The sequence below is a fragment of the Plecotus auritus genome (assembly GCF_963455305.1).
Source record: "Plecotus auritus genome assembly, chromosome: 8".
Lineage (NCBI taxonomy): Eukaryota > Metazoa > Chordata > Mammalia > Chiroptera > Vespertilionidae > Plecotus > Plecotus auritus.
In genome coordinates, this window is record NC_137782.1 from 25,550,711 (window position 1) to 25,574,603 (window position 23,893).

The following is a 23,893-nucleotide window of genomic DNA, read 5'->3' on the forward strand; positions in this document are numbered from 1 at the left end:
ATTACAGAGGACATGGCAACTGGGTTACACCATAGAGGGCCAAGCAAAGAGGGTGCTCCGAGTCCAGGGAACAGCACATGCGAATGCACAGAGCTGGGCAGGAGCATAAATAGAGGACGGTCCCATTGGGTGATGCTGGCCTCACTGGCCAGGCTGGGGAGCATGGGTCCCCCATCGGCAGGGGAGCCCCAAGGATTAAAGCAGGGCTGGTTGGATGGTTAGAGCTAAGTGCACGAAGGACCCCTAATTAGCTGTTAGCCCACAGATATCCCCTGAGGGGCCAGAGAGCCAGCCAGGGGTCATGTCCGTGGGCTGCAGAACCTCCTGGTCTCATGTCCCAAGTGTGATTTCTCCGTCTTCTCCAGAGTGACCAGTGTCTGTCCCTTCCAGAGCTCCCCGGACCAGGGTGAGACCAAGAGCGCCCAGGTGAACCCACCAGCCAAAATGCTCCCGCCCAAGCAGCCCATGTACGCCATGCCAGGCCTGGCCTCCTTCCTGACGCCCTCGGACCTGCAGGCCTTCCGCAGCGGGGCCACCCCCGCCAGCCTCGCCCGGACGCTGGGCTCCAAGTCGCTGCTGCCAGGCCTCAGTGCATCACCACCACCACCACCCTCCTTCCCGCTCAGCCCCCCGCTGCACCAACAGCTGCCACTGCCCCCTCACGCCCAGGGTGCCCTCCTCAGCCCACCTGTCAGCATGTCCCCAGCACCCCAGCCTCCTGTCCTGCCCACTCCCATGGCACTCCAGGTGCAGCTGGCAATGAGCCCTTCACCGCCAGGGCCACAGGTAAGCAGGGCTGAGTAGAAACATGCCCTTCTGGGACCCCTGGGGGCGGGGGAGGCAGCTCAGGATTTTAGATGCTAGTCCCACCACTCACCAGCTATGGAACCACAGCCTGGGCACCTTACCTCTCTGAGCCTCAGTTACCATGTCAATGAAATGGGTCTAGTGCACCTTATCTGACATGGACTCGCTGGGGCAGAGAGTTGACAAGCTGCCAGGTAGATTGCTCAGATCCTTAGATGTTCCAGGCCCTCTGTCTCTCATCCTCTGTCTATTGCTGTCTATCTGGCCTGAGGGGCTGCGGCCACGGGGGTTTCTGCCAGGCCAGCCCTGGCCCTGCCTCTCCCCAAAGCCTTCGAGGCCTGACCCCACTAGTGGTGCCACAGACACTGTTCCAAGACTTTCATGAGGTCACTCAGCCCAGTAACTCCATTTTACAGATTGGGAAACTGTGTCCCAATAAAGGAAAGGTCCTGAGAGCAAAATCCTCCCACGCCCCCCCCCCCCCCCCCCCATCCCATGCAGCTAGGACGGGGCTGAATTTTTTAAAAGGCGCTCTGCTGGGAAAAGGAAAAGCATGCCGGGCAGAGCGGAGATGTGTGCAAGCCAGAGGGCGTGCCCTGTGAACACCTCGGGCACAGGCAGTCCCTGCCCTCCCCCCCACCCCCCCCCCCCCCCCGGCTGCCCGAGACATGCACCCCGTTCTCTCTCCTTCACTCACCTGCCTCCTCCTCCCTCCTCGGCAGGACTTCCCTCACATCTCTGAGTTCCCCGGCGGTTCCGGATCCCGCTCACCTGGCCCATCCAACCCCAGGAACAGTGGAGACTGGGACAGCAGTTACCCCAGCGGGGAGTGTGGCATCAGCACTTGTAGGTCGGTCCTCGCCCCAGCCACGTGGGTGCTGCCCTAGGCCTGGGATGACGGGATGGAAAGAGCCGGGAGGGATAGGTGGACAGGTGGCCCTCTCAGCTGCGGTGCCCACTGCCCCAGCCCTAGCTGTTCGCCTCCCCGGTCCTCACCCTGCCATGCCCTCTGGTGAGCAAGCAAACGTGGCATGTGCCCCCCTTCTGCCATGCCTGGTGAGAGGGTCTACCTGGGTGGGCTGGCAGCTCAGCAGTGATGCCCTCTCCCACCCTGAGAGGTACAGCTCCTCCTACTCAGCCCTCCCCCAGAGCCAGAGCACTGGGGGGTGGGGTCTTGAGTGGGTCCTCACAGCACATCAGAGCATCCCCCCAACAGGGAGGCCAGACCCCAGCAGTGTCCTGGTTTCTGTTTGCGTTTTTATTGCGGTATCATTGATGAATAACGTTGTTAGTTTCAGGTGTACAACAGAATGATTCGATATTTATATGTGTTGTGAAATGGTCACCACAGTAAGTCCGGTGAACATCGTCACCACACAGCTCTAATTTATTTTTCTTTATGAGAACTGTCCAGATCTACTCCTTAGCGGCATTCACACATGCAGCACGGTGTTGTTAGCACAGTCCCCGTGCCGGGCGTTGCATCCCAGCACCTTGTATAACTGCGGGTTTGCGCCTTTGGACTCCCTCCGCCATTTGCCCACCCACCCAACCTCTGCGACCACCAGTCTGCTCTGTGTATCCATGAGCTTGTTTTGTTACGGGGGGCGGGGTGTCATTTTTAGATTCCACATACAAGTGTGATCCTATGACACTTGTCTTTCCCTGTCTGACTCCTTTTACTGAGGATAATGCCTTCAAGGGGCATCTGTGTTGTCATAAATGAATGCCCTATTTAAAATATTTTTTATTTTATTTTATTATATGTTTTTTAATTTCTTTATTGATTGTGGTATTACATATGTGTCCTTATTTCCCCACTACCCCCCCCCCCATTCATGCCCTTACGCCCCTGTTGTCTATGTCCATTGATTAGGCTTACATGCATGCATATAAGTCCTTTGGTTGATCTCTTCCCCTTACCCCCACCCTCTCCTACCTTCCCTGAGGTTTGAGGTTCTGATCGATGTTTCTCTGCCTCTAGATCTATTTTTCTTCATCAGTTTATGTTGTTCATTATATTCCATAAGTGAGTGAGATCATGTGATATTTATCTTTCTCTGGCTGACTTATTTCACTTAGCATAATGCTCTCCAGCTCCATCCATGTTGTTGCAAATGGTAAGAACTCCTTCTTTTTTACCGCAGCATAGTATAGATGTACACAGTTTTTTAATCCACTCATCTGCTGATGGGCACTTAGGCTGTTTCCAAATCTTAGCTATGATGAATTGTGCTGCTATGAACATAGGGGTGCACATATCCTTTCTGATTCGTGTTTCTAGTTTCTTGGGATATATTCCTAGAAGTGGGACCACTGGGTCAAATGGGAGCTCCATTTTTATTTTTTTGAGGAAACTCCATACTGTTCTCCACAGTGGCTGCACCAGCCTGCATTCCCACCAGCAGTGCACGAGGGTTCCTTTTTCTCCGCATCCTCACCAGCACTTGTCCTTTGTTGATTTGTTGATGATAGCCATTCTGACAGGTGTGAGATGGTACCACATTGTTGTTTTGATTTGCATCTCACGGATGATTAGTGACTTTGAGCAAGTTTTCATATGTCTCTTGGCCTTCCTTCTGTCTTCTTTCGAAAAGTATCTATTTAGGTCAGTTGCCCATTTTTTGATTGGGTTGTTTAACTTCCTTTTGTTAAGTTGTATGAGTTCCCTGTAAATGTTGGAGATTAAACCCTTATTGTTGATATCATTGGCAAATATGTTCTCCCATGCAGTGGGCTTTCTTGTTGTTTTGTTGATGGTTTCCTTTGCTGTGCAAAAGCTTTTTATTTTGATGTAGTCCCATTTATTTTCTCTTTAGTTTCCATTGCCCTAGGAGCAGTATCGGTGAAGAAATTGCTTCGGCATATGTCTGAGATTTCGCTGCCTGTGGATTCCTCTAGTATTTTTATGGTTTCCCGTCGTATGTTTAAGTCCTTGATCCATTTTGAGTTTATTTTTGTTTATGGTGTAAGTTGGTGGTCTAGTTTCATTTTTTTGCATGTATCTGTCCAGTTTTTCCAACACCATTTATTGAAGAGACTGTCTTGACTCCATTGTATGTTCATGTCTCTTTTGTCAGATATTAATTGAGCATAGTGGTTTGGGTCAATTTCTGGGTTCTCTATTCTATTCCATTGGTCTGTATGTCTGTTCTTGTGCCAGTACCAGGCTGTTTTGAGGACAGTGGCTTTGTAATACAGCTTGAAATCTGGTATTGAGATCCCACCTACTTTGTACTTCTTTCTCAGGATTGCTGCAACTATTCGGGGTCTTTTTTTATTCCAGATGAATTTTTGGAAAGTTCATTCTAGGTCTGTGAAATAAGCCGTTGGTATTTTAATGGAAAGTGCATTGAATTTATAGATTGCTTTGGGTAGTATGGACATTTTGATGATGTTGATTCTCCCAATCCATGAACACGGTATGTTCTTCCATCTGTTTATGTCTTCCTCTATCTCTTTTTTCAGTGTCCTGTAGTTTTCCGCATATAGGTCTTTTACCTCCTTGGTTAGGTTTATTCCTAGGTATCTTAATTTTTTTTGGTGTGATGGTAAATGGGATTGCTTTTTCAGTCTCTCTTTCTGTAAGTTCATTATGGGTGTATAGAAATGCCATAGATTTCTTGGCGTTAATTTTGTATCCTGCTACATTGCCGAATTCATTTATTAAATCTAATAATTTTTTTATAGAGTCTTTAGGGTTTTCTATGCACTTGTCTTTCCCTGTCTGACTTCTTTTACTGAGGATAATGCCTTCAAGGGGCATCTGTGTTGTCATAAATGAGTGCCCTATTTAAAATATTTTTTAAAATTTTAAAAATTTTTTTATTTAAGAAAGAGAGGAAAGAAGGGAGTGACAAAAAGAGAGACATTGATTTGTTGTTTCACTTATTTATTAATGTATTGGTTGATTGCTGTATGTGCCCTGACCGGGGATCAAACCCGCAACCGTGGTGTAACTGCACGATGCTCTAACCAGCTGAGCACCCGATCAGGGCATGAGCGCCCGATTTAAAAAACACAGGAAGCACCTGCTCGCCTTGAATTCTGTTGGAAATTTATAAAAGAAACACTGACTAGAAAAATGACCTAGAGTGATGGTGGTGTTAGAAGGACAGACACACTGCCACCACCTCCCCAGCACTGACGCCGGGACGGGGGGGTGGGGGGAGGGGGGCGGGGTGGAGGAGGACCTGCTGGGATACCAGGAGGGCTGCATCCAGGGTCAGGGCGAAGGGCAGGTGAGCAGCTGGCCCAGGGTCCAGGCCCCCCAGAGCCCATGGCGCCAGGTGGGGTCACGTGAGCTCTGACAGCCCCTCCTCTCTCCCACAGCCTGCTCCCCAGGGATAAATCTCTCTACCTCACCTAACCCCACCTCCCTCTCCTCCCTGAGGCTGCTGGAGGGGCCACAGCAGGAAAGAGGCCTTGGCAGGAAGCAGGGGACCCGAAGAGAGAACAGTGACACGCTAATGCCCCACGGCTGAGTCTCTTCCTCGACCTCTTACCAGACTCTGCAGAGGCCGCCCAACGCCCGCCGCCAGCCCAAAGAACCTGCAGGAACCTTCTGCCCCCTGACCGCTTGCTCCAGGGCTACTGCGGACCCCGCTCCTCGTCCTGCACACCGTACCCTATGTCTGGACGCCTGGGCCCAGCCCAGCTCATGTGGGCTGCCCCTGCAGGGGTCGCTTACCAACAGAAACCCACCCCAGATGCCCGGGGCAGAGGCCAGCCTGGCCACAGACATGCGCATATGGTGTTACAGCCTGAACAAGAGATTCTGAGCCCATACACTGTTGGCTTCGTGTGAGTAGTTGACTACGTGTTTTAGAGCTGTGCTAAACACATCTGTAAGGTTATTTTGTTGGGGGGGAGGAAAGTCGTTTCCTTTAAGGTCAAAAGCGTTTTCTATGACCCTTAGCACATGTTTTTTAAGTTTTATCTTAAGGGAGACGTGCACAGAGCGGCCGCCAAACCGTTTCATCGTCTGTACAGCAAAGAGCCGGCCGTTCCCAGCCACACTCGGAGGCTTTGCGCTTTTTCTTTTAACCACACGCCCATCTACTTAAAATTGCCAACGACGACTTTTGTCTATTGATGAAGAAGACCTGAGGACAGAGATGCAGTTGATCAGAAAGTGTGTGCGGTTTGGGGCTTGGTTGGGGTTTGGGTTCCTCGTGTTTGCAGCTGTTTCCTGGCCCTGGCGACCGTGACCGTCTGGCTCAGTGCCCAGTGCTTCTCTCAGATTCCTTTATAATAAAACTTCTGAAACGTTGAAGACGTGTCTGTCTCTTCTTGCGCTTCGTAAGCCAGGGCTGGGCCTCCCAAAGGGTGACATTTGGTGGTGGCTTTGCCAGGACAGAGCCCCTGACGCCGTTGGGTTTGGGTAAAGTCTCACCTGCCCGTTGGCCCGCCCCGAGGGTCTGTTGATGACGGGGCCTCTCTGGCCTCAGTTTTGCCATCAATGAAGGAGGATAATAGGGTGGGAACACATAGGGTTCCTGTGATGATTCAAATGGGTGTGGGCAGGGGTGCTGGCCACACAGGTAGTGCTACTTAAAAAAGAGTAATAATTTTGTCGCTTTTAGCTGTACCTGGAACAAATAGCAATGCCTGGAATGGAGGAGCTGTTAGGAGGTTGAGGGTATTGGGCCCGACACAGCTATTTTGAGGTGACCTAGACAGAGGAGCCCCCCCGCCCCACTTCTCTGGCAGCTTTCGGGGCCTCTCATCCTCCAATCATGTAACCCCCCTTCAGCCCCAAATGGGGTGCAATTTCTCTGTGAGCCTTTTCCTCACTGGAGGGCATTTTGCAATCCACGTTGGAAAAAGAAAAATGAGCCCTGACCGGGTAGTTCAGTTGCTTAGAACGTCGTCCAGGTATGCCAAGGTTTAGGGTTCCATCCCCAATCAGGCCACGTACCAGAATGAACCCATGGCCCCAGCCTGTTTGGCTCAGTGGATAGAACATCGGCCTGTGGACTGAAGGGCCCCGGGTTCAATTCCAGTCAAGGGCACGTACCTTGGTTGCAGGCTCAATCCCCAGCCCTGGTTGGGGCACATGTGGGAAGCAACCAATCCATGTGTGTCTCTCATATTGATGTTTCTCTCTCTGTCTCTCCCTCTCAATTCCACTCTCTAAAATAACCAATGGGAAAATATCCTCTGGTGAGGATTTGCAACAACAAACAAGAATCAACCAGTGAATGAATAAATAAGTGGGTAATAAATTTATGTTTCTCTCTCTCTGCCTCTAAAATTAAAAATTAAAAAAGAAAACCTAACCAACAAAGCAACACGCTGTCATGGCGGCAACATCTTTGCAACATGAAGCATAAATGTTTCATGGGGTTACAATTCCCTTCCTCTGGGGACTTCGTCAGGAACGCGGTGACGCCTTAGTTTAATGCTCGACTCCTGCTCTGCATTGGAGAAAACAGCTCGAAGCAACACGATGCGATGCGGGCTCTGGGTCCCTGCCCCCCACCCCCAGGCAGAGCCCCACCCCCTCAGCGCCTCGCCCAGGAGTCCTTTGGAAATGTCCAGGTGCCAAGGTGGCCTCTCAGCTGCCAGGGATGCTCAGAGATGCCCACACTGCGTGTGAATGCCCTGCCTACATTGGGCAGGGGATTGCCAAGTGGGTGCGTCCGGTGGCCGAGAAAATGGGAACAGAGCGAGGGGTCAGTGGAAAGTCCGAGAGCGCTGACTTCGGGGCCGTGGAGTAAACTTCGCCCCCGCCCAGATCTCTTTATTGCCAGTGCCCATCCCCCGGCTCCTGAGTGTCGGCTGTTCACTGCACAGCTGCCCACTTTGTCCGGTCCTTGTCCTTGATGCCCCCTCCCCCCGCCCCAGAGCTGCCCCCAGCTGGTGACCAAACAAAGGAGCAGCCACTCTACGGTGCCAGTCCCGCCCCAGGGCCCCCCAGGGTCAGGCTGCGGCCACTCACCTCCTCCCTCCCCTTCTGCACGCTCCTCCCCATACATGAGTCACTTGACCAGCATCCCCACCTGGGCTCTGCCTACTTCCGGGGAAATAACCTGTGATACCAGCCGAGCACAGTGGGGCCGGTCGGTAATGTTCCTCTCTCACTGGCTTGGGCCCTACCAGCAAACACAAGACTTTCCGCCCCTGAAACCAGCCACACCTGGCCCGAGGGAGGTCGGGTTCCCGCGTTCACAGAGTAGTCCTCTCCCTGGGAAGGGTCTGCAGCATCCTTTCTAGGCCATGCGGCGACGGTGATGGCCACAACCCCGGGAGCCCAGAGGGCCAGTGCCACACCCACCGTGAAAGCACTGAGGCCTCTGCCACAGATGATGCCCCCCCGCCCCTGCCCCGGCCCCTGTGCTCCCAAAGCTGCCACCCTGAGTTCCACAGCCTCATAAAGGACCAGGTACCACTGGCACCCCCGATCTGCCAAGGCCAGGCTGTGGTCTGGGCCCGCCCACCTCCAGGCCACATGTTACTGCCTGAACCCTAGACAGTGCCCCTGACATTGGGGGGCCCCTCAGGTCCTGTCTGCAGCCCGCCCACTGTCCACAGAGCTGGTCCAGGGACCAAAACCACTTGCCCTTCCCTGTGGTCGGCAAACTGCGGCTCGCGAGCCATATGCGGCTCTTTGGCCCCTTGAGTGTGGCTCTTCCACAAAATACCACGGCCTGGGCGAGTCTATTTTGGAGAAGTGGCATTAGAAGAAGTTTAAGTTTAAAAAATTTGGCTCTCAAAAGAAATTTCAATCGTTGTACTGTTGATATTTGGCTCTGCTGACTAATGAGTTTGCCGACCACTGTCCCTTCCCATTGAGGGCACCTGCTTCAATTCCTCCATCTCACAGCTCCCCCCACACATGCATTGGAACCCTCACAGGAGGCACAGCCTGGCTAAAGGCCGAGCCGTCCGGCCCAGAAGGAAGGCGTGGATAATCCTAAAATCACCCAGCCATAATCCCTCCCATAGGAATTTCCACATTCCACCAGAAGGTTTGAAAGAACTCATATGCAGAAAAGATCTGAAATGCTATTACAGGTTCAAATTTTTTTTAAATGCCCAACACATCAGTTGTTACTTAGCTCTGCTCCCCAAATTGCCTGAAACTAACAACCCCAAGCCCACCAGATGCTAGAGAGCAACCTTTCATTGAAAAGGGGCTGTGGGGGGAGGGGGATAGTGAGGAGGCAGGGAGGGAGGGAGGCTTAGGGCCCCAGATAATATCAACTCTGCTGCCTACGCGTGGTATGACCTCGGACAAGCTTCTTACTCTCTGTGTCCTCGTGTGTAACTTGGGGAGGGTAATAGTTTCCATTTCAAAGGTTGTTGTAGCAATGAGTTAACACAAACCGAGTTCTTAGGACAGTAATTATGATTGTTGTTATTTAATCTCTACCCAGAAGGTAAAGTTTCTTGTATTATGTAATAGTCGGGATGTGCTAGGGTCTGCTGCAGTAACAATCCCTGCCATCTCAGTGACTTGAACACAAAGTGTACGTCCAGCTCTCTCTGCCCCACCATACACTGGCTGGGCGCCCCCAAGGTACATTAATTGAATGCTGCCTTCAAGAGACAGGACGGAGTCCAGCAAATACTGGACAGGAGGCTGCAGTTGCAAAGCAGCGAAAGGAACCACTTGGAGGAAGTTCCAGTCAAGAGAGAAGGGACAGCTGTGATTTGTCTGTTGCCCTCGACTATGGACTGAACTGTGTCCCCTCAACATTCCTATGTTGAAGTCATCTCCCGATTTGGAGGTGGAGCCTTTGGGTGGTGATTGGGTTTAGATGAGGTCATGACGGTGGATCCCCATGACGGCATTGATGCTCTTTTAAGAGACACCAGAGAGCTTCTCTCTCTCTGTCTCTCTGTCAGTCTCTCTCCCTCTCTGCCATGTGAAGACCCGGTGAAGACAGCCACCTGCCACCTGAGTTCTCACCGGAAACCCATGGCACCTTGCTCTTGGACATCCATCCTCCAGACGGTGAGGCATTTCCTGTTGGTGAAGCCCTGTCTGTGGCATCTTTAAGGCGTGTGAGCTGAATGGTTCCTTTCTGAATAGGCAAGGGCTCTGGAGGGACCAGGAAAGTGAGGCAGGGCCCCGTGGTGCTCGGAGCGGCAGGACCCGGCGGGCTCAGCAGTGTGAAATCGTGCCCGTGGGACACCGACACAGTAATTTCATGCTGTTTTATAACAGCAATTAGCATCTACATGGGAGGAAGAATGGTCAAGTCCAAGGTCCCTGACTTCAATTTAAAAACTTCAGTACTACATGTACGTAGCTTAAAAGTCAGCTGTGCCACGCAGCTTACAGCAACACAGCTGTCCTCTGCTGTCCCAATTCCCACCAGCCCACCACACACTCGACTCTTCAAGCTCGTTCCTCGGTTATTTAACAAATAAAGATGCATAGACTATTTATTCTTTATTGACTTTATTGGGGTGACATTGGTTAATAAAATTATATAGGTTTCAGGTGTACAACTCCATAATACATCATCTGTATATTGTATGTTGTGTTCACCACCCCAAGTCTTTTTCCATCTGCTATTTCTTGATTCATATTGTTTATGCATCTATTTTATCCTCCATCTAAGGGAACACCTATAACACTACTGAGGGCCTACTAAGTGTCAGGCGTTTTATATATCAAGTCCATTTCATTTGATGTATAAAAGCTCTGTGAAATAGCTGCCATTCGCCCCATTTTACAAATGAGAAAACTGAGGCACAGAGAGGTGGAATAATCGATCCCAGAAGAAGTCAGTGGCAGAGCCAGAGTCTGACCCCCCAAGTCTGTTGTCCTCCAGATTCACACACACACAGTCGGGTTTCTCAGCCTTGGCATTGCAGACATCTGGGGCTGGGTAATTCTTTGGGGAGGAGTGAGGGTGCAGGGAGGCGCTATCCTGTGCATTGTAGCAAGTTGAGTGGCATCGTTGGCCTCTCCGTGCTAGATGACAGTGGCACCCCGGTGCCCCAGGTGTGACAACCAAATACCTTCCCGGACATTGCCAGCTGGCCTCTGGAAGGAAACACCACCCCAGCTGAGAACCACGGATGTATCAGAAGCGTTGGCTGGGCTTTCGGTTGCTGCCTTAGGCCAGGAAACAGGACTCTGCCTTTTGGGGGTCCCGGCCTCTCTGATGCCCTCCCTACAGGGTTAGGGGTCCGTGGAGCCGAGGAGTCGTGCCACCTGTAGCACTTCACCTTTCTGAGCCACACTGCATTTTCCAGGGCCTACGTGGGCTTGTGGCCAGTTCTCCGGCTGCCGGGGCGTGCATTCCTGCCCCTGAGAGGTGGCCACGGTGTCGTCCAGGGCAGAGGGCGGTGGATGGAGCTGGGCGTGCACACTAGGTGGTCTGGACAGGCACACCCAAGGCCCCTCCACTGCAGGAGGCTTGTCTGAGGGGAAGGGAGGTGGAGGGCTCTGGTAGGGCCTCCCTTTGCACCCTGACTCACCCTGTAAATATGAGGCCGGCCTGCTCCAGAGCCCCGCTGCTGGTGTCACTGGTAGGAATATGGGTCTAGGTCACTCATTTTTGGCACATCAGTTTAAATGAACTCACTTCTTTTTGTGGAAAAAAGAGGATTTAGTGCTCATACACCCCCCTCTTTGCTTCCTCTTCTTCGGTCCTCCCTATGAAGCTCCCTAAGAGGTGTGGTTAAGTCAGTACTCCAGGTTGACATCATGATTATGTGAACTAATGTTGACTGATGGGCCAAGTTGAGTTCTTTCCTATTTTTCTCGAGTAAATTTTTGGTTTTTGTTCTTCTCCTGTGTAATTTTCCTGTGTCCCTCTTTTGTCCCCAAATCTCACAGAACTAGGCACTCACTCTGCCTAAGGACAGACACTCCATGCCCCAATTTCCCCTCTTTCTCACAGCCTCACCGCCATTACCAGAAACTTCCTTCCAATGTTACTGAGCAAATCCCTTGGCTCCTCTCCACCGAAGGGTCTCTCTCTGGATCCCGTCTACTCCTCTTCCTGGTTTTGCTCCTCTGTTGTGCTGGAGCACATCCACCAGTAGCTTTCTACGAAAAGGGAGATGGGAAGTGAATGTGCAGGCCTGCCAGCGTACTTATTCTCCCCTCACACTTGGCTGCTGGTTTGACCGGCGAAGATGCCTGGGCTGAAAGTCACTTTCTCTGCGAATGCTGAGGCCTCACTGCCTTCTAGCTTCCGGAATGGCTGCTGGAAGATCTAATGCGACCCTGCCCCCCTCTTCCTGGCATGTTGCGTGCATTCTCCCTTTCTTAGTAGCTTTTAGTTTTCTCGTTGTCAAGTCTTGAAATCACCGTGATGTACATTTGGGTGGGTCTTTTCGTTATGCGGGCCGTTGGTAGACCCTTCCAATCTGAAGAGGGACAGATGGCTCTCCCTCCAGCTTCTGTCTCATTCCTAGACCAATGAGGTGAGGACTATCGTTAAGTGGAGAGTGTCTGCCCAGCCCCAAAGCATTTAAGTTCAATGGGTTTTAAGGCACCATGCTGGCCCAAACAAGTTTGCCCGACAAATGCAGCCTCCGAGCATCTAGTCTGTGCCATCCATTGAAGACATTGTCAGGAATATGGGCTTTTCCCTGGCCAGTTAGGCTCAGTGGATAGAGGGTTGGCCTACAGATTGAAGGGTCCCAGGTTCGATTCTGGACAAGAGCACGTACCTCGGTTGCAGGCTCAATCTCCAGCCCTGATCCGGGCGTGTGCAGGAGGCAACCAATCACTGTGTCTCTCTCACATCCATGTTTCTCTCTCTCTCTGTCTCCCTCCCTCCCACTCTCTCTAAAAATCAATGGAAAAATATCCTCAGGTGAGGATTTAAAAATAAGAGTATGGGCTTTGAGGACAGACAAGCAGACAGGCCTGGTTTTGAATCTTAACTTATCTGTAAAATACAGTCAGTTTCAAATCATAGAGCTGTTGTAAGAAATATATGAAATAATGCAAGTAAAGTGCTTACCTGGCATGTAGTAAGGGATTAATTTATAATAGCTGCTATTATTGTGGTGAATCAGAGAATAGTAATGGTGTTGGATTTATATATATTAAAAGGGTAATATGCTAATTAGACCGGATGTCATTCTGGATGTCCTTCCTGACGAACCCCGGGCCGGAGGGAAGCCAGCTGGGTCCCGGATGCCAGAGGGAAGCCGGTGCTGGCAGCCGGGGGAAGGAAGGCCTACTCTTGCACAAGTTTTTGTGCATCAGGCCTCTAGTATGTATGTATGTATATATATATATATACATATATATATATATATACACACATACATACACACATACACACATACACATATATATGTATGTATGTGTGTGTGTGTATATATATATATACACACACACACACACACACACACACACACACACACACCCTTCTCTTGAGCTAATGCATGAGATCCCTCACATTTGGAGCAGTGGCGCCACCTCGTGCTCATCATGAAGAACTGCAGTGCAGTGTAGCGAGCCTAACAGAGGTTTCAGAGCCAAGTTGGGCTTTAGGGTCAAACAGACAGTGGTAGCCATCATCTCAGAAAAGAAAACCAAGAAGCTTTGAGGTGTTAAACCAGCGGCATGATTTCCTAGCTACTGCCCCGAACCACACTGCTGTTCTGCCACCACATAGCAGTGTCTGACCCACAGCCACCCGACTCCATCAAATGTGGGCCTTCCCTTCTCTTGGTGGGCCAGCAAGACAGGGGCAGAGAGAGGGGGAGGGAGGGAGAAGTTCAGCCTCCATGGACACAGTCAGAATTTTGCACAAAGAAAAAAAAATTAAGAGCCTATTTTAATTTCAGCATACGTGCAAGTTCTGTGTTGTACAGTTTAGGTATTGTTTGCATTTTGTGTTGTTTGTCGTGCATGTTAGAGGGTGCTCCATATAATTTTTTCCATTTAAGGTTGTAATCTGGCTGGTTTTCTGTTACATGCAGCCAAAAGCATCTCTTCCAGCACAGACAGATCCTCTATGGCTCTATCAGAGATTATGAAAATTCCCTTCTTGCCCCAAATCCCAAATCTGAATCCCACAGCTCCAGGGCTCCCTCCCTTTCTCTTCTGTGGAAGAGTCCTGCTGAGACCCCAAGCCAGTGGTCAGTGATCATGGGCCTGGGCATTGCCCACAAGGTGGTTTTGGTTTCCCTACAGCACAGGACACCTTAAATGAATCCCAGACCAAACTGATCATGGGCCTGGGCATTGCCCACAAGGTGGTTTTGGTTTCCCTACAGCACAGGACACCTTAAATGAATCCCAGACCAAACTGCCTGGAGCTGCCATTGGCCTGGACTGGAAAAGACACCAACCAGGCTGCACCTGGGCCACCAGGGGGCGCCCGACTCCGACAGCCTTACCTGACTCCCAGGTTCCAATAGGGGCTCAGGAAGGAGCCTCTTTTTAAACCATCCAAGGTGATTTTAATATAGCATCCTGCTGTCCCTAACCCCTCTCTCCCCTCACACACACACACACACACACACACACACACACACACACACGCACAGCCAGTCTACAGACCAGCCAACTGGGCTGGCTGCCCACCCTTTCCTTGTTGAGTATATTATCAAAGTCCTGGGGATTAGAACTCTCTCCTCATTCCACTCCCCTGTTCCCACTCCTCCAAGTCCATCCTTTCGGGTGATCTTTAGATCATTCTGGGGTTTTGAAAACGTTTTTATCACCCATAATACACCTCCTTCAATGCTCACAACTGTACTACCTGTGAACACGGCGATGGCACGGACTATGACCTTCGTGGCAGAAGAAGCTGAGGCACAGTCAGATGTAATGACTGACACACAGCAAGTCACTGGTGGCACTGGGGAGAGAACCAGGTTACCGAACCACTCCTGCACCTGCCTGGATTCCAGCCTATTGATGGGCGAGGGATGCTCTCCGACAACCATGTGACCAGGACTGCGTCTTTGGGAGAAACTTAATGGAAAGTGTTGATTCACAAACAGGTCAGGACAACTGCTTCCCTGCCACTGACTGGCTGTGCAACCTGGGGCCAGTCTCTCTGCTGAGCCTCTGAAGATGGCCTCTGGGTCCCCCTCTGAAACGTCCTGTGGCTATCTGATTGGGACCTGAATCATCTCCACCCCTTCGGGGCTTCCAAGGTAATCCATCAAAATCCAGGGCTAATGACAGCACTGTAGTGCAACAGTAGTGGTAACACAAATCTCATTTCTCAACTGCTTTCTACAGCTGGACTTCCCATAAGCTTCAGTGCTTAATGTAATCCTTACCGCCACCCCACGAGCTACCTGGTTCTATTACCTTCCCCCATTTACCCGAGGACATACTTAGAGAGAGGGAGGGGTGGGGAAGACCCAAGTATATGCCCTGACCGAGAATCAAACAGGTTACCTTTCCGTGCACAGGACGATGCTCAACCAGCTGAGCCACTCCGGCTGGGCACCTTCCCCATTTTATAGATAAGGAAACTGAGGCTCAGAGAAGTAAAATAAGTAGGTGAGCGAGATTGGAGCCTATGAAGACCTGACCTCAAAGGGTGGGCTCTTTCTTCTACCATATGCTGCTCAGGGAAGCTTCTGGAACTCAGCTTTAGAGATTCAGGGTCTGCCCTGCAAAGTCTGTGTCTCGGAGCTGCCCCTCTCACGGTATTATGGGAACTGTAAGAGAGAGACGGAGCCCAGACCAGCATGGCCCAGGGCCCCCAGCCTCTCACACTCCCTCCACCAGTCCCGCGTCCCGGGCCCACAAGCAGACACCGCAGCCCCACCGGAGCCTGTGAGCAGATGCAGATTTATTATCGCACAGATTGCAGCATCCTGAACCCTTGCCCCAAACACCAGCCCCCAAACCAGGCCTGGAAGCTAACAGCCTGGGCCAGACCAAGAAACCTGGACAATGACCCAGAGCCCAGGCCTGGAGCCTGGCAGCCCTCAGCAGTGCCCGACCTGCTCCTCATTCCCTAGGAGTCCAGAAAAGCCCACACAGAGGCAGAGCCACAGGCCCCGGCCCGTGGAGGATGGCGAATCCGCAGGCTGCTCTCCGCAGAAAGGCAGTCCATGACCCAGCCACGCCGCGAGGCCCGCGGGGCTTAACAGCAAGTGTGAAGCTGGACAGAGGTCCCAAGTATTGAGGGGGAAGGGAAAGCACACCCCATCAGAAGACACTTCCGGTCGCAGCGCTGGCCTGGGGAGGCCGGGCCACCACTCCCAGGCCCCAGGCCCACGGGAACAGAGGAAGGAGAGCAGCAGCCCCTCAGCTCTGCCTGGATGTCATTGTTGTGTCCTTCCTGCCTGGGGGCCCGGAACGTTCACTCCGTCCTCCCAGGGGCAGCTTCTGCCAGCCCTCAGCTTCTACCCACCCCAGCCAGCACAGGGCCCAGAGACCTGGGTGGCACCAAACATCTGTGATGAACTGCATGCAAACCTCTGCCACGCCAGCTGGGGGGCTCGTCATCACACAGACTGCTCCTCTCCCTGGGAAATGCTTGCTGACAAGACGCCTGTCTTCAGCACCTGCTTGCATGTCTGCCCCAGGGTAATTTGTCTGGGCTTCCAAAAGCTTCCATGCACAATGTCCCCCTGAGCCTGCTGTGGGCCCTGGTGGGGGAAGCAGCCAAACCAACTCACCGGGCGTCACGGCAGCTTTATCTCGCCAGCCCAGGCTCCTGCACGGTGACCTCCGCACCCTGAGCACACTTGAAACTCTAAGTGCAATGCCAGCCTCAGGCTCAGACACACCCAAACACAGGGGCCTTCTTCCCACCCCCACTCCCTGGCCACCTGGTCAGTAGCTTCCTAGCCAAAGGCTCCAGTCCCTCCCGTCTCCTCCTCTTCCGTTGGTCCAGAAGGGAAGCTAGCTGGACAGGTGGGAGGAGACAGGAGCACTGCATTCTGGGATATTCAAACCGAGCATGTCCATTTCCTCTACTGTCATCCAGAACACCTGTAAGCAGGGGACAGAGTGTGTGCTGGGTCAAGACCGTCTGAGGGCGTCTCCCTCGCTGCTGGCCCACCCAGGGAGCTGTCAGCCCAGCAGCCAGAGGATACGTTAAAGCGGGAGAGGGGTAGCAAGAAGGGACTGGGTTTCATATTAATACTCTGGTTTGGTGACTTCTCCCAAAACACACAAAGCCCAGGAGGGGGTGACCTAGGGACAAGGTGAGGGAGTGGATGAGGATGAGGGACAGGAGCAATCAGGGCTTTCCCTGCCCCTGGGCAAAGCTCTAGGAGGGTTTCCAGCACATTCTATCCCGCTGGGCACCTCCATCACCCAGCACGGGCGCCATGAGAGGCCTCCTTAAATGTTTGCAGCATGGCTGTGAGCTGGGACCCAGAGCTCCGGGTCCAGAGTCCAGTCCTCCTTGGCCACCCTGCCCAGCACTGCAGAAAGGTGGGTCTGTGTGTCCTCAGCAGGAACTCCTGGCTCTGCAAAGAGACAGCAAGAAGGTCAGGTGAGGGACGGAGGGAGGGTACACAGAGGCTGGGCCAGGTTCAAGGCAGGGTTCAAGCCTCAGGCTTGATCTTCTCTGGGGCAAGATACCTGCCCCACGGCTTTGACTCAGTGGGATCAGACACAATTCATTTTCCTCCGGATGCTGCCTCTGCTCACTTGCAGGTGCTGATCCCTTTGCCTGGTTTACGCTTCCCTTCCTCTCTCCTCCCGGCTGCCAACAGGCTCACCCCTCGCCCTCCTTCGGGTCCCTGTGGCACTCATTCCCAACCCCCTGTGAAACACACAACAGTTGCCCCAGGCGGCACTACTGCCTAATGTCATTGGCTGTTCACATGGCAACAGGACAGGGATTCCTTCTCCTTCTCTGGGACTGAGATGGATCCCCCAGCCCACACTAAGCTAGGACCTAGGAGGAGGGCCTTTGGTGGGGGCAGGCAGGAGGCAGGCATCCTGTTAGCATCACCAAGCACAGGGTTTACCCTGTAAAGACTGGTCCTAGCAGGAGAACGATTTTGTTTGTCTTTTAGATACTTCAGCCTGAGACCAGTGAGAACCACTTATCCTTTAGCCCAGTCCACTTTACCTCCTTTTCACGGGACCTTACCCAGACCGCCCTCCCAGCCCCATCATAGGGAGAAAACCAATGGACGGAACCAACTGACTGCAGGGTTTCAGGAAGGCTGGGGGCTGGGGGGTGAGAACGAAGAGGGCCCAGCCATCCCAGCTGAACTCACTCCAGACCTGTGAGGGTCTGGGGAGCCAGGGGCAAGAGCTGTTTTGCTTGACATTTGAGCTGTGAGACTTTTACATAATCAGCTGTAAATTAAGGGTTTACTCCCACTGTGTTCGCCCCATTTCTCAGGACAGGAGTGAGTCCCTACTGTATCCCTAGATCCCAGCAAAGCAGCTGCTCAGTAAATGCTGGTCAAATGAATGGGTAAGTGAGAGAAGCCCCCAGTGCTCACCTGATAGAAACCAGGTGCTCACAAATGTTGAGCTAATGAGCGGTGCACGAGTGTGTGTGTGTGTGTGTGTGTGTGTGTGTGTGTGTGTGTGTGTAGGGCAAGATCTATCAAATCCACATTCTAGATCCCTACCTCTGATGGGGGATGGGCCTCAATTAACCACAGGGTGAAGGCCCGGGAGGCAACAGGCCGTTTTTTCCAGCAATTCCAACACCCTGGTGCCCGGAACTTTCGATGAGCTCCCACCCCCTCCCCCAGCCTCACCTGGCAGATGAGGGTCAGGTCAGGAGGTGAACGAAGAGGATAGCCAGGCCGATGTTAAGCAGGATCACCATGCAGATGAGGACGGTGTTGGGGACCTGGGAGCAAGGGAGAGAGGCTGCCTGAGACCCCATGGCCTCTGAGCCACCCCTTCCTCCCCCTCCCCATCACTACAGGGTGGACAGAAAAGTAGGAACCCTCCGAAGGGCCCTCATGAGAGCAACCCCTGGCCCGCTCCCTGCTGTGTCCAGCACCAGGACGGCAGACCATCAGAGCTGGAAGAATTCTTGGAAACAATTAACCGAACCACTCAGGGTCCCGGGACAGGCAAGGACATGTCCCAAGTACACGGCGGGTGGTGCTGGGCCTGGAACCCAGGAACGTGGCCTTCCCTCGAAGTCCTGGGGGCTGCGTTCATCAGTCCCTAGGAGCCTGGCGTCACTCTGCCACTGCAATTCCTACCTAGATCCTAGCCTCCTCTAACAAGCCAGGAGGGCCAGAACCCAAGCCCTAGTGGGCCCTTCCTCCACCCCCAGGAAGCCCTCCCTGCTACACCTTGTAGAAGAGGATCCCCCTGGCCCTGCAGATGCGCCCCTCCCTCCCTGCCAGTTGTTAGCCTCCCAGCTGCCCCAGGCTCCAAAGAACTGCCCCCTGCTGACCAGATAAAGGTCCAAAGGCCAGGCCAGTCCCACCGTGGGGGACTCTGCAGTATAACATGCTCCCAAGTCTACCAGGGAGCAGGCTGTCCATGACTGAGCCCACATCCCTGCTGGGGTTCCCCAGCCCAATCCTGTGCCATCACCCTCCCCAGCAAGCCACCCTCACGGAACCCTGCCTGAACTCAGCCCCCTGCAGGGACCTGGACCTCAGCCCCTCCTGCAGCAGCCTCACCTCCTCCACTTCCACTTCGGCCCCTGCCGCCAGCGCCGCCTCCTTCCTAGACTTCTTCTTGCCCGCAGCCTTGCTCAGCCCTCGGGCCTCAGTCTTGCGGGCCTTGGCCTTGGGCTCGGCTTTGGGGACGATGGGCTTGGGCTCCAGCTTGGCGGGGGTCTCTGACGCGGGCTTCGGGGCCGGGAGCGCGGGGGCCTGCACTGGGGCGGCGACCGGGGACGGGGGCCCGGAGTCGGACCCGGAGACCTCGGACGCCGGCTCTTCCTCGCAGGACGGCGGCGCGGAGGGGCCGGTGCGCACGGCGTAGCTGTGATACCCCTGGTAGAGCGCCACCTCCGGCTCCCGCGACGGCGCGGGCGGCACCTGCAGCGCCTCGATGGCCATGTGCTCGGTGGCGGGGCGCGCGGGGCTGAGGCGGCCCCCGGACGGCGTGGCGGGCCGGCTGCCCTCGGTGCCCGACTCGCCGTTCCAGGAGCCCGGGCTCAGCAGGCCATCCTTGGCCGCCCCCGGGCGGGGCCGCTTGGGCTGCGGGGGCGTCCCTGCCGGCGACGAGGGGCCGCCCTCGGGCCGGGGGGTTTCGCGCTCATGCAGCTGCGGGCTCTCCCGGGGCCGCCCCGGGAGGCCCGCAGCGCCCCGGCCGGGGGGCTCCAGCAGGCTCTCCGAGTTCTCCAGGATCTCCTGCAGCAGCCGGCGCTTCTGGTATTCCGGACCTGCGGGAGGTAACACGGGGACGGGTTCGAATCCCGGTCCCACCCCCCCCACCACCCCCACCACCCCCCCCCCCCCCCCCGGTGCCCTGGGCAAGCTGCTCAACCTCGCCGAGCCTCCTTTACTGACCCGGCCAGTGCCTCCCCACCATCTGCCGTGTGCCAAGTATTTCCAAATACTAACTCGCCTAATAGTTTCAATAACCCTGTAGGTCGATGTTATTCTCCTCTGTTTTACAGATGAAGAAAGAGAGGCTCGGAGAAGTGAAATCACTTGCCCAAAGGCACCAGATGACAAAGGGCAGAGCCAGGACGAGCACCCGGGGAGTCTGGCTCCAGACTTGATGCTCTTACGGTCATACTGGTCTCTTTCCATCCCCTTATCTGAAAAATTGGCCTAATCATGCCTATTTCATAAATACTAGTAAGAGGATTAATTAGGTGAAAAAATGCAGGGCCTGTCCCACAGTGACAGCTATTGCCTGACCACCCAAGGCAGAGGCAGCCAGCCAGTGTCGCTCTTCCTGGGACCAGCAGGGGGAGCGCTGGGACCAGAAACGACTTAGCCTCGCAGGCACAGTTCCGTGTTCCCAGCTCTTTTATCTAGTTTACCCTTGGTCTTCTTGCTGCAGCCAGAATAATGTTTAGAAAACAAATCTAATCAGGCCACTCACCTTAAAGCCCTTCCTGCAGAGAACAACAATACCCCACTCTGGGGGGCTCCCGTCACTTTTAAGTACAAGGTCTGTATCAGAGCCAGGAGGTCCTCCTTACTCTGCAGCCTCATTTCTCAGGAAGAAGAGACAGCCTGGAGCGGGGCCAGTCGGCAACTGGGGGCCTCTGATACCCCCACCACAATCTCAGCACGAGTGCTGTGTCAGACCATCCCATGCCTGCGTCATGCCCCACAGCTTCTAGAACTCACAGGCTGTTGTGAACACACTTGGGCGTCTCAGCTTTCCAGCAAAGAAAAAGAAAAGTGTCTGCCCTTGGGGACCTCCCCCGACCCTGTCCTGACTGTCCCCTCCTCGGCTGGCCCTACCTGGCTGGTAGAAGTCTGGAGCCAGCTCCCTGGCCAAACTGCGGGCAACGTTGCACTCTTGGTTGGCAGCCAGGGCGGCCTGTTCTGCGGCCTCAGCTTTGGCCTTGGCATGGCTTGTCCTAGGAGACAACATGATGGAAACTCAGCATCCTTCCGGAGACCCAGCCCTCTCTCTGTCCCTTCTCCCCAACTCACAAAGAGACACCTTGGACAGAGCATTCATTCACTCAGGCTGTAATGAATATTTATTGAGCCCTGTGGCCCAATACTGTGCATTCCCCAGACCATTTCCTCTACTTTCTGGGCATACATATAGACATTTCCCAGCCTGCCTTGCAGCTAGGCATGGTCAGGTAACTGAGTCTTAGCTAATGCATTGTGGGAAGGAGTGATATATGCTCTTTACTGTCCTGGCCCATAAAAACGTCTCCTATGATTCCCTGCTTCCTCTCTTTTTTCTCCTGTTCTTGGTGAGATGCAAAGGAGGACAAGGCCCCAGAACAGGGTACTTGATCTTTTTTGTGTCAAAGACCCCTTTGGCATCCGGTGACGCCTATGGACCCTTTCTCAAAATGTTTTAAAATGCAAAAAGGACATATGATTACAAAAAAAATGCAATTATATTGACACGCTGTTATCAAAATATTTAAAGGACCAAATTTGTAATACAATATGTCCTTTATTAATACATTAAACAAAATATTAGCAGGTCTATTACCTACTGCAATTTTAAAGTATAGATTAGCATAAAGGATATTTCAAGGGTACCTGCAACAATAGTAATGTGTCATCTGATTTCTACAGGTGACGAAGTCACAGATACTGCTGATACTACTGTAGTTTATTGCTTATTTCCATGATTGAAGAAAATGCTAAATTTCAGTTAGAGGCTGATAAAAATAAAGATGTAGCTTTCCCATCCGTTGTAAACTCTTTTGGTGCTCCGCTATGATCCCTTTATTGGGCAGATGTACCCACCCCTAGGTGCTGTATTCCCTGCGAATGGCTCATTGCTGTCCCATAGAATTGCAACCAATAGAAGCCACCTTGCTCCAAGGTCAAAATAACCTCCCCACCCTGCAAACAGGCAGGCAGCCCAAACCCAATGACTGATGACATCCCAGTTCCCTCTTGTACCTAGAGCAATGGTCGGCAAACTGCGGCTCGCGAGCCACATGCGGCTCTTTGGCCCCTTGAGTGTGGCTCTTCCACAAAATACCACGGCCTGGGTGAGTCTGTTTTGAAGAAGTGGTGTTAGAAGAAGTTTAAGTTTAAAAAATTTGGCTCTCAAAAAAAATTTCAATCGTTGTACTGTTGATATTTGGCTCTGTTGACTAATGAGTTTGCCGACCACTGACCTAGAGGAACCAACTCTATGTACAAGCCAGGTTCAAGAGTGCCTGTGGGATCAGGTTAAAGCAGGATGCCAGGGAAGACCACATCCTTGCTTAGCTACATCCCTATCCAATCCTGCTTCTTCCACTCCCCTCTCTTCTGAGACTATTTCCTCATTAAACCACGTGCACAAACATCTCCATCTCAGACTCAGCTTCTAGGGAATCCAACCTAAAACAGCATCCAACTTCGTGGACTCCCTGGATTACATCCAGAGAACCCTCTGTGGACTCCACTTTAAGAAACACTGTGGAAGGAACCTGGGTCCATAAATGACTATTACATAGAGCAAAGTCCCCTCCCACAGTCCCACACTGGAATGTTTAAGCATTAAATTTAAACATTAAAGGTAGAGCATTTAATCAAGTCTTAAACGTGTATCGCATTAAACACCTGAGATTCCAGGGATGTGTATTTCAGCTGTTAGTAGCCTGATTAAACAGAAGCACCTACTAAAATAATAACAGCCCCATTTATGAATGGGCTGGCACCGCTCTAAAGAAATTACGAAGAATATCTCATGTAATCATCACAATGCCTTAAAAAGCTGGTGCTGTCATTATTTTCCCTATTGTACAGAAAAGGAAACTGAGGCACGGAGAAGTTAAACTTGCCCTTGGGCACAGAGTCATGAGTGCAGGCACTGGGAATGTGGACCGGGTGACTCCAGACCTGTGTGCGTGAGCATGTGCCATGCGTGGCCGGGAGCTGAGGACAGAGATCCCTATGGATGAGACAAGCCCACGCCCTGACCTCGTGTCAAACAAACAACAAAAATTATTTCATTAAATGGAACTGGATTAAAAGTACTTCTTGCGGGTCATGAGATGTGCCATGAAGGAAGAATACAGAAGGCAATGAAAATGTAGAGGAGAAAGAGTTGCTAGAGATGGGGAGGGAGAGTGTCAGGGAAGGTTTCCTGGAGGATGTGACATTTACGGTGAGACCTGCATACTTAAATTAGGCCTCTGAGAGGGGAGGTGGGGACAGCAAGCCAGGGAGAGGGAAGAGCATGTGCAAAGGCCTGAGAGGGGGTAAGAGCGCAGAGCCTTTGGGGAACTGAAAGGCCAAATTAACACCCACATGTGCAGGTGAGTTCATTCCTCTGCCAGGGGAGGCACCTGTGTCTCTGAATCTCAATCTCCAGCACAGAACTGGGCCCCCAATAAGGGAGGTAAGTTTTACTCAGTTCCTACCATGTGCCAAGCCCTTTATGTTATCCCTTTTGGTCTTCAAAACTGCCTGGGAGGTAGTTTTTACTGTCCCTACTTCACAGGTGGGGAAACCGAGTCTCAGACAGGTATACTGCCCAAGGATGCAAAATAATAGTTAGCACTTAACAAGTATTTACTATATGCCAAGGGCTTTACCGAAATTCACTCCTTTAATTTCCCCAATAACTGCATGTGGCAGACGTTAC

General features: G+C 52.6%; 2 protein-coding genes across 9 annotated transcripts in view; one reads left to right on the forward strand and one right to left on the reverse strand.

The window, feature by feature from the left end:
* TOX2 (TOX high mobility group box family member 2) overlaps nt 1–6,079 on the forward strand; it is a gene marked incomplete at its 5' end in the record, with an annotated part of 199,362 nt that extends 193,283 nt beyond the window's left edge. For 3 of the 8 annotated variants that reach the window (XM_080683824.1, XM_080683822.1, XM_080683828.1), the window contains 3 exons: nt 391–786; nt 1,530–1,657; nt 5,316–5,531. In XM_080683824.1, the coding sequence (XP_080539950.1) occupies nt 391–786; nt 1,530–1,657; nt 5,316–5,382 (591 nt within the window). In that variant the 3' untranslated portion in view covers nt 5,383–5,531. Of the gene's footprint in view, nt 1–390; nt 787–1,529; nt 1,658–5,139 lie in introns of all 8 variants that reach the window. The other 5 variants (XM_080683823.1, XM_080683829.1, XM_080683825.1 and 2 more) reach the window with 3 other exon arrangements.
* A 9,452-nt stretch (nt 6,080–15,531) lies between these two features.
* LOC308255898 (junctophilin-2-like) lies at nt 15,532–21,211 on the reverse strand (the record flags this gene model as incomplete). The annotated part of the gene is made up of 4 exons (XM_080683772.1): nt 15,532–17,184; nt 18,442–18,536; nt 19,330–20,039; nt 21,079–21,211. 3 exons carry the CDS (start codon nt 21,209–21,211, stop codon nt 18,456–18,458), a joined length of 924 nt encoding a protein of 307 aa, XP_080539898.1. The 3' UTR covers nt 15,532–17,184; nt 18,442–18,455.
* Between the last annotated feature and the right edge of the window lie 2,682 nt (nt 21,212–23,893).